The sequence below is a fragment of the Ornithodoros turicata genome, chromosome 1 (assembly GCF_037126465.1).
Source record: "Ornithodoros turicata isolate Travis chromosome 1, ASM3712646v1, whole genome shotgun sequence".
NCBI lineage: Eukaryota > Metazoa > Arthropoda > Arachnida > Ixodida > Argasidae > Ornithodoros > Ornithodoros turicata.
Window position 1 is genome coordinate 111,364,304 of NC_088201.1, and position 9,556 is coordinate 111,373,859.

Consider the following 9,556-nt stretch of genomic DNA (forward strand, 5'->3'; position numbering starts at 1 on the left):
CCGAGTCTGGACGAATCGTTTACTGTATTCTCCGCCGGCTATCAGGATTCTGTTGACACTGCAGTTAATGATTTGTCCTGCTGCTCGCCTGTCCAATTTGAGTATGTCGAACTCTGAATTCGTGTGGTGTCACCAAATGAGTTCCCGGTGTTGGTCCCAGCTATGGTGGACACCTGCTATTTTATGAACATTGTCGCGAACATCGCCATTCTCCTGCAGCTACCTTGGTTGTGAACTCGTAGAGTTGAAAAGTGACGATCGACGAAAAAGCATGATTCTGATACCGTGTGGATGTGTTGTGTTTATCCGTCTGTATGTGCTTGTGTGTATTCCAGCCTCAGAACCGTAGAATCGTAAAATCGGAACCTGCCTGTGGTTTTCCTTGTGAGCCTACGTTCTGATTAACGCAGGGAACAGGTATTGGACAGACTCTCGAAATGCATTTCTGCAAATAAGCTGCATATGAATGTGAAGAAATGGTGTGTTTGTTTGCAAGAAAAAAACTATTTTCTCTCGGATGAATAACTTGAGTCAGCAGAGGTCCTAATTTTTTTTAACCAGCATACGGTAACCTCAAAGTGTAATGAAATAAGATTCTAATTTCAGGAACATCCTCATTGATTCGCGCACCTTCCTAGACAACGGTTTGCCATGCAAAAGCTGCAAAAGATGTATCTAGACATAATACTTCAAGCACTTTGTTTTCATTGGTCTTTGAATACCCTGGAACCTAAGAATGCCATTTTCTTAAATACCGTGAAATTTTCTCACAGAAATTTTTCCATCTTTTTTATTCACGTAGATATACAGTGCAAGTTCTGGTTATCAAATGTTGGAACTGAAGAAAACCAAGCGCAATAACTAACTGAAATCAGAAGTGCGAGAAATGAATGGCACCCTCTGTTGTATTTGTTTGCCTTCCTATGATCTTCACATTCAGAAATCCCAAAGTACGTTTATTAGCAGGTCACTCTTTATGCCAAGCACCCACGCCAAGAAGAGGTCTAAAATTTACGGTACCAGCTACTTCATTGTATGGTACCCTTGCACCTATTTTTACAGCTTATAAATATTGTGCTGAAACATGAAATCGCTGTAAAACTTGTATCCTGTGGGACATTACATTAAATGTGCTGCTTGCAGTTCTGCAGCGTTGTGCCTTCCTCACGTTCACGTGAAAAGGCAAAAAGAACGCTCCGAGACTTACCCTCACACAACCATTATTTCGGGGCTATGTCCTCGCACTAAATGGTCACGAGCATACTTCTGAAAACTATAGCGGCACATAGGGAAACCGACATTGCATTTGCACCGACCTTCTATTTCCAATAATTAAACGAGACCTAATTAGTACATCCACTTCGGATGTAGGACATGTTGTCAACTCATAACTGCAAAAATATGATTTCTCCAAGAATAAAAAAATCAGTCCATGGACACGCTATATGCACCGCAGCTACTAGAAATTAACCAGTGCTTGCTGAAAATATACTGGTATTTGTGTTTTATGTGATGTATGGCCCACATTTTCTTTTTGACCAGCTATGCCAGTGTGAGAGCTCCTACGTCAGACTAGCTAATTCCTCCTCTTTGTCCTCCATGTGGTCACATATATGCTACGCTACAAGGAAGCTAGCTGGTACCACAGTACCAAACAGGTGAATTAACATGAACACAATCACATAGCAGAGTGAATAACGACCACCATTATTGACTTAGTTTGCTTGGTCGATGACAACTGAAGGTGGCATATTTCTTTCCTCAGATTTTTTTTTATTGGTTTGTTCCAGCTAAAAACAGAAGCCATACACTGAGCAGCAGGGCATAATAAAACCCTCCATAAGCATCACTTTGCCTCTTTGGCTTTGGCAAGCGTGACTTCGCCTCCACAAGCATATCTTTGACATAATTGCTTTGTGCCGTGATATAGGGTACTATGACTGTGTTCGCAGTACCATTTAAAACGTTGGCACGTTGTGGCTCACTGCCAAAGAGATACGGTTGGAGAAGAAATTACTGGACATAAAGCACAGTGAGGCATGCTCCACCCAGGCCACAAGGAGCAACAATTAATTTGAGCCACCTTCTGTTAATGCAGCAAAAACACCTATTTCCACTGAAAGAAAGACTGTGGGCTTTTTTTCTGTTGTGGTTGAAGGGCACACGAGATCATAATAAATTGTTTCCAAAAGCTGTTAAGTCGCATTCTGACATGATCTGAGCCAATATGGTCAGCTGATGCTATAAGATCCACAGAAAACACATGCCAGCAGATTCTGAACATGCTATAGGAGAGGGTATGCCCTTGAAATGATGAGATTTGTTCACTTTCCAGATGACTTCAGGTATGTGAAAACAATCATAAATGTTGACAAAGCTGTTATGAAGCAGCGACTGCAATTAATCTGTAGAACTGGGCAGAACGGTTGAATGCAGAATTTGTTCAAAGTGTGCTATAGCGTCATACAGATGGGATATGAATGAGCTGACGAAACATTTTTCTTGCGTAAGAGCAAATACACCTGTAGGTTCTCAAAATCTTTTTTTTTTGCTTCCTAGATGGCCTCAACTGACGAACAAGCTCCAGCACATTATGGTGACATTTTTTAAAAAAATTTTTAAAGAAAGATAAACCTCTAGATTTTCAATATGTTGCAGGAGAGGACTAGTTAGACAAATAAGGGAAGATTTCTTTTAGACGACCTATATGTGAATATACTATCTGAAAAAAAAAGTATTTTTTTGCAAGTGCTTGATATTCTCAAACACATGGTTAAACAATGAATATAGATCAGCTTGATATTTTTATGTGAAGCTAATCACAAGCAATCAGTTACAAGAATCTGGGGCTTCTTCAAGAATGCTAATTTGTCAGAAATTTATTGTAAACTTGACCCCAAATGTGCTCCTTTCTCGTGTTCTCACTACGTCACCAGATTTATACTCGTTCTACATGCCCTTTGGGATGGCAGACCCGTGCTTCCCCTCTAACATCAGGCAAGGAAAGCACACAAATGATGTATATGTAGATGCCAGAAGGAAGCTCGTAATGAACAACTTCATATTTCGGCACAGTTTAATGCGCCCCATTGTTCAAGAAAACAAAATGATGAGTTACATTCGATATATGCATCGTCTAAAAAATGCACACAATTTTTTCCAGTGATATTTAAGAGAGGCAAGCTACATCTCTGGCTGGTTTTGGCTGGAATAGCCCATATTGACAGTTACACAAGCTGATGTATGTCAACATTGAAAATATAAAGGAAAAAATGCAATTTAAAATGCCTCACTCAATTCACTACTTTTCATAGCTTACACCTTGACAGGTGTTTTTTTATCCTAAAATTGTTTCTTTGCCAAAATCCACGAGAATGACCGTCATCACATTAACAAGTTTCAACTGTACACCAAGTAATAACAAACATGTGCTTACTTTTTCTGCAATCAAGATGTGAATTACATCGTTGAGTTGCAGGCTTCAGTGAAAAATCACTGCTTGTGATCTCGCTGCTGAGTGAGTACGGCACTGCTAGTGATGCAACATGTGATTCCAGTGTCTTTCACCCCACCCCACGTTATTTCGTGAGCAATTAGCATGAGAATCAATGAGCTTGCATGATGCACTTATGAAGGTAATTTCATGTGTGACGATAAACATACTGCAGTGCTAATTTACAATGTAGTTTGTGGCTGTGGAGCACACTGATATCCAGTATGCCATGTGAACTAGAGGAGCATTTTCTGCCATAAACATTAGATGAGCAAAGACCCCCAAAAATGTAAGCACTGTTTATGTGCATTTGACAACCTGCATTTTTATTACTGAGAGGCTCTCTTCGTAGCTAGAGGAAAAGGGTGCTGGCAATGTGGCACATGTTCATAAGATGTAGAACCAGAGACACAGAAAAAAATTGACAGCATATCATGATCTCAATCACATCATTGTGTCCGTGTTATTGTCTCCTGTTCTGCATTTGTTAAACTTTTTGTGTAGTTGCTGGATTTTAGCCCAACAGCAGGGGTCAGCAATTAGAGCACATCCAGAACATGCAAGGCATACCTTTCCTCATTCTCCGCATTCCTCATTCAAGTAACGTTGAAGAAGTAACCATGCGAAGGAACAATACAACAGTGAAGCTGGCTTCAGTACACTACAACATGTCACATGTAACAATATACAGTATGCCTCAGTGTTTCCCAAACCGTGTGTCAGGACCCCCATTGAGGCCGTGATAGCACAAACGGGGTCTAAGAGAAAGCAGATGAAGTGAGCGCAATATGCCACAAAACCAAGGAAACTACCTCTCTACTACTGCATTATATTGAAGTTGTTTTACAAAAATGCAAGTTCAGTTCAGCGCACAATCAGTCGGGAAACAAGCTAACTCGGAGCAATGCTTTGAATCAAGTGTGTCGCAGTATTCCTCACTCTATCATGACGAGACCGTGGACCTACATCAGACGCTACTTGCAAACACTAGTATAACATTCATATTTCTTTATTTATTTATTTCGAGAACCCCAAGGGTCCAGAGGACATTACATGGGGGGTGGGAACTGGAGCGTAAGATACATTTACAGCAACTTGATAGAAACAAACAAGCAAGCAGAAAAGAACAACACAATTAGCAGTAAGTAAACAGGAAAATAAAGAAACGACGGAAAACAGGGAGTTCGTTCACATAAGCACAGATAATTAACAGGTATGATAAAGGGGAGGTGAAAATTTTCATAGCAACTGACATACAAGCGCGGTGGTCTTGTGGGTGGAGTGAACGGGAGACGGTGTTACAAAATATTGTATGCTCGATAATAGTTGTGAGAGGTGATGGGATGTTGTTCCATTCGATGGCAGTTGAACAAAAGAATGATCTGGATAATGCATTGGTATTACAATGAAAACATGTGACCTTATTAGCGTGGTCGATGCGAGGAAAAATGACACTCGGGCAGGTGATGGGCAATTGGTACGGTGGCAAGATGAAAAAGAACCAATGGAAGAGGGCTAACTTGGCACGACGGCGACGATGCTCGAGTGAATCGAGATTAAGATTTTATTTTAATGCGGTTACAGAGGTATCGAACTAGTAGTCGTTGGAAATGAAACGGGCAGCCCGATTCTCGATGGCTTTTACGGCGTCGCAGAGATGCTTTTGGGGAGGGTCCCAAATAGGTGATGCATATTCCAGCTTGCTTCGTACAAGAGCCGTGAAGGTTAGGAGCTTAAGATGGAGGCCGCCAACCTGAGGGTGCGTCTAACAAAGCCTAGGGAGCGAGAAGCGTTAGTTATTATGTGGTTGATGTGCTCGTTCCAAGTTAGGTTGGAGGAAAGGTGGATTCCAAGATATTTGTAAGAATCTGCTCGTGTTAATGTGATATCACTTAGAATGTAGGGGAAGGGAGGAAGACAGGAGACCCGTCTTCGAGAGAACGACAAAATGCGACACTTTGCAATGTTGAGAGGCATTTGCCACTCATTGCACCAACGCCGGATTAGTTAAAGGTCAACGATGAAAGATGAAAGTCACTGAAAAGGTTAGCCAGCTGTAGGGATCGAACCCACATCTTGTGGATTTCCAGTCCAGGACTCTACCAATTGAGCTAAGCTAACACGCCTCTCCAGCGACTTTCGGGGTGCGTCATCTGAAAGGGACGACAAACCAGCCACTCACTCTCACTCACGCTCCTTTCACTATTACATTTTTTGCTCACTCATACACACATTCATACGACGGAAATCGGCGCAAGGGGCACCTGTTGAACAAGAGAGAAACTGATGTTCTGAGACTGGAACAACATAGAAGGGACAGATACAAACAAAACCTCAAATACCTAAGAAATCAACGATGAAAGATGAAAGTCACTGAAAAGGTTAGCCAGCTGTAGGGATCGAACCCACATCTTCTGGATCACCGTTCCAGGGCTCTACCAATTGAGCTAAGCTTACACGCCTCTCCAGCTACTTTCGGGGTGCGTCATCTCAAAGGGACGACAAACCAGCCACTCACTCTCACTCACCCTCCTTTCACTCTTACATTTTTTGCTCACTCATACACACATTCATACGACGGAAATCGACGCAAGCGGTACTTGTTGAACAAGAGAGAAACTGATGTTCTGAGGCTGGAACAACATAGAAGGGACAGATACAAACAAAGCCTCAAATGCCTAAGAAATCAACGATGAAAGATGAAAGTCACTGAAAAGGTTAGCCAGCTGTAGGGATCGAACCCACATCTTCTGGATTACCGTGAGTGAGCAAAAAATGTAAGAGTGAAAGGAGGGTGAGTGAGAGTGAGTGGCTGGTTTGTCGTCCCTTTGAGATGACGCACCCCGAAAGTAGCTGGAGAGGCGTGTAAGCTTAGCTCAATAGGCGATTTCAGGAAATCCCAAGGAGCGTCGCGCGGAGTATCCCGGTGCCCTTTGCGTTGCGAGGAATTGTGGGTAGCCGGTTATCGTGAAATATGGCGGCACGTACGTTCTATGTTTCGCTTCCGTAATGCTCTGATTTTCACGTCTCCTGTGATTGCTGTACCGACCGCCGAAAGAAGGCAACTCAAGGTAAGCATGCTCCCGATTCACATTTTTGCATTCAGGGCAACTGTGATACATAATATCAGTGGGGGGAATCGAGAAGTCCCCCGCCAGTGTCGTGTTTACGGCGTTTACATGATCACATTCGCGTTGAAAAAACGTCACCGTGTTTCCGGTGATTTTGAGTGTGAGTGGCAATAAAGAACTTAATACAAGTAATCCGAAACGGCTGTATCGGCCAGTGCGAGGTGTTGTCGTCACGCAGTGCTCGCGAGATGTGAGTGGTGCGGTGCGAGGTGATCTGTGCACGCTTCAAAAACACGCGATGTTAATAGGGCATTGTAGGGTTAAAAGCACGGACGAATCAATTAAACACGAAAAGTGTTTATAGGAAAAGAAGAAACAAACAGCCTTTTAGCAGCTTGTCATGTAATTTTAGCTCACTTGTCAGTGTTTTAGCGCTTTTAGCCTCAAGGGTCTGACCAAGTGGCCCAGCAGCGTGTGTGAATATCACGTCACATTTTGAACTACAGTGAACAGTGAGCAATGGCACAGTAGCAGGCGTTGCTCAAGTGTTGCGTGTGCTGTATAACGGGAAAAATAGAGAAAAAACGACAGATTACTGCTTACAGATGATATTCTTCGTAAAAATTTTGTGGCACTTTTGTCACCAGATGCCATGTATGTGCCGGCTAGGGTCTGCAAAAAAGAGCAATACAATATTGTTGCTTTTCCAGTGATGGCACCAGCTACTCCACGTGGTGGAACTCAGTGCTGCATTCCGAGCTGCAGACACAACTCTGCACGCCACAGGGATGTCTCCTTTCATTGCTTCCCGAAAGACACAGCAACTCGTGACCTCTGGGTTCAGGCACTTGTGGAAAACACAACCGTACCGGCATCCTGGAAGCCAGGGCTAAGCCACAGGATCTGTGGAGCTCATTTCAACGTCCTTGGCAAGAGGAAATACATGGACAAAGTACCATGGTTGTTGAAGCCTGGTACATTCATTCAGACGACACATCAGACATGTGAGTATCCATAGTATTTTAACAGCTTTTTACTGGCTTTGAGCATGCTTGTCTGCTCAATTTATACAAAGCAAAGGTGGTCATGACTATAACCTCATTGCTGACTGTATTACTTATCTCGTTAGTATGCTTTTACTTGAGAATATCCTGGTATATGAAGCTTACTCGTCAATGTTTTCTCTTTTAGGTTGTTCTGTCAATGAAGAGCCGTCTCTTCTCGAAGTGGCTGATGAGACAACAGTGGAGACGTCCTTCGAAGGGCTCAGTTCAACTGATGTATCATGCTCCGAACAAGAGTCTAGCTTCAGTGTGTCACACCATGGATATGATGCAGCAGAAGGTACGAAGAGCTGCAGTTGTTCCTTTTTAAGACAGGCGTATCAAAGAGTGGAACGTTGCTGTGCTTTCGGAAGCACCTATTTTTCCAGTGCATGCAATTCTGCTCAGAAATTAGAATAAACTGTCGTTTCATTGCAGAATCAAAGATTCGTGAGGAGCTTGCACTACTTTCAAAAGAAAATCAGGAACTCAGGAAACTGAACTCAAGGCTGCTTCAGGAGAAGAGCGATGCTGAGAATGCCAGTGCAAAGCGTCTGGAAGCTTACACCAGGGAAGTTCAAGATTTGGAACAGAAACTTTGTGCTGCACAGGTGGATCGACAAAAGTTGCAGTCACATATTCAAGAACTCCAGAGAAGACTGCAGCGACATGAACACAGTGAGCGTCCCCTGCCTAAACCAACTCCATCGGACGTTCTAAAGGACAGTGACAAACTTCGTTTCTACACCGGCTTCACGACCCATGAGCGGTTTAAAACGTTTTGTGAGTTTGTTCGTGCTGGTCATGAGGACTATAAGAAACTGTCGAGCAAAGCAGGTTCAAATAAGGGAAGACCTCCTTTGTTTAGCTTGGAAGAACAGTTGGCTCTTGTTTTGACGAGACTAAGGGTTGGGCTCCTTGAGCAAGACCTTGCGTACAGGTATTCGACAAGTGTAGCATATATCAGTGAGCTGTGTTCATTTTGGGTAGAATTTTTATGCGAGTACCTTGACAAAACACCGATATGGCCAAGCAGAGACATTGTAGACGAGTTCATGCCTGAAGTGTTCAGGGAGTCTTACCCGTCAACAAGAGTTATCTTGGACTGCACGGAGCTGTACATTGAAACCCCAAGTGACTTTCGTGTTCAAAGTGACACTTATTCCACGTACAAGTCCCACAACACAGCAAAAGGTCTGATCGGAATTGCTCCTAATGGTTTTGTGACATTTGTTAGTGACCTAGCGCCTGGAAGGATTTCGGATAAGGCACTGGTTCGGCAAAGTGGGTTGTACAAGCTGCTTGAGGAAGGAGATGCTGTCATGGCAGACAGAGGCTTTCTGATCAAAGAGGATCTTGCTGACCTCAAAGTTGACCTGAACATTCCTCCATTCTTAAATGGTGCCTCTCAGTTGTCTCTTGCAGATGAAAGTACAACTAGGGCTATTGCAAAAGCACGGATTCACGTGGAGCGTGTTATCAGGCAGGTTAAAACATTCCGCATCCTAAGATATGTTTTTTGCAACTCAATGGCAAGACTGTTAAACCCAATGTGGAAGACCTGTGCATTGTTATGTAATTTCATAGGTGACCCTCTTCTTGACAGAAAGCAGGATGCTGCTGTGCTGTAATCGTGCTTAATAGCCGTGAATATAACGTTAACACAGTACATCATCTGTCAACAAACTTCTGTGGACCCACAAGAAACGGGAATAAAACCATGGTGCCCCTGCATCTAGTAGTCACAGCTCAGAGAACACTTTTTTCTCTTGGGCCAAGCTGCGGCTGAGACCTTCATGATGCTTATGAGAACACTGAGCTCCAGTTGTAGATAAGTGGCTTTCCCAAGCGGCCATGCCACAGCTGTCTTATAAGCATGATGGGAGTCTCGGCTGCAGCTTGGCCCACGAGAAAAAAAACTGCAAATGCTCCTCGAGCCGCAGCTGCAA

At 43.2% G+C, this 9,556-nt stretch overlaps 1 protein-coding gene across 1 annotated transcript; it reads left to right on the top strand.

Moving 5' to 3' along the window:
• Positions 1 to 7,276: 7,276 nt before the first annotated feature.
• LOC135383177 (uncharacterized) lies at positions 7,277 to 9,248 on the top strand. The gene is made up of 4 exons (XM_064612759.1): positions 7,277 to 7,568; positions 7,756 to 7,908; positions 8,046 to 9,094; positions 9,195 to 9,248. The coding sequence occupies exons 1-4, from the start codon at positions 7,277 to 7,279 to the stop codon at positions 9,246 to 9,248; spliced, it is 1,548 nt and encodes a 515-aa protein (XP_064468829.1).
• The last annotated feature ends 308 nt before the right edge of the window (positions 9,249 to 9,556 follow it).

Excerpts from the sequence above, each read along its gene's own strand:
- LOC135383177 (XM_064612759.1), top strand. The coding sequence starts at position 7,277 with ATGGCACCAGCTACTCCACGTGGTGGAACTCAGTGCTGCATTCCGAGC. Across the intron at positions 7,909-8,045 it reads TGGATATGATGCAGCAGAAG|AATCAAAGATTCGTGAGGAG; the intron begins GTACGAAGAGCT and ends GTTTCATTGCAG. Across the intron at positions 9,095-9,194 it reads TGGAGCGTGTTATCAGGCAG|GTGACCCTCTTCTTGACAGA; the intron begins GTTAAAACATTC and ends GTAATTTCATAG.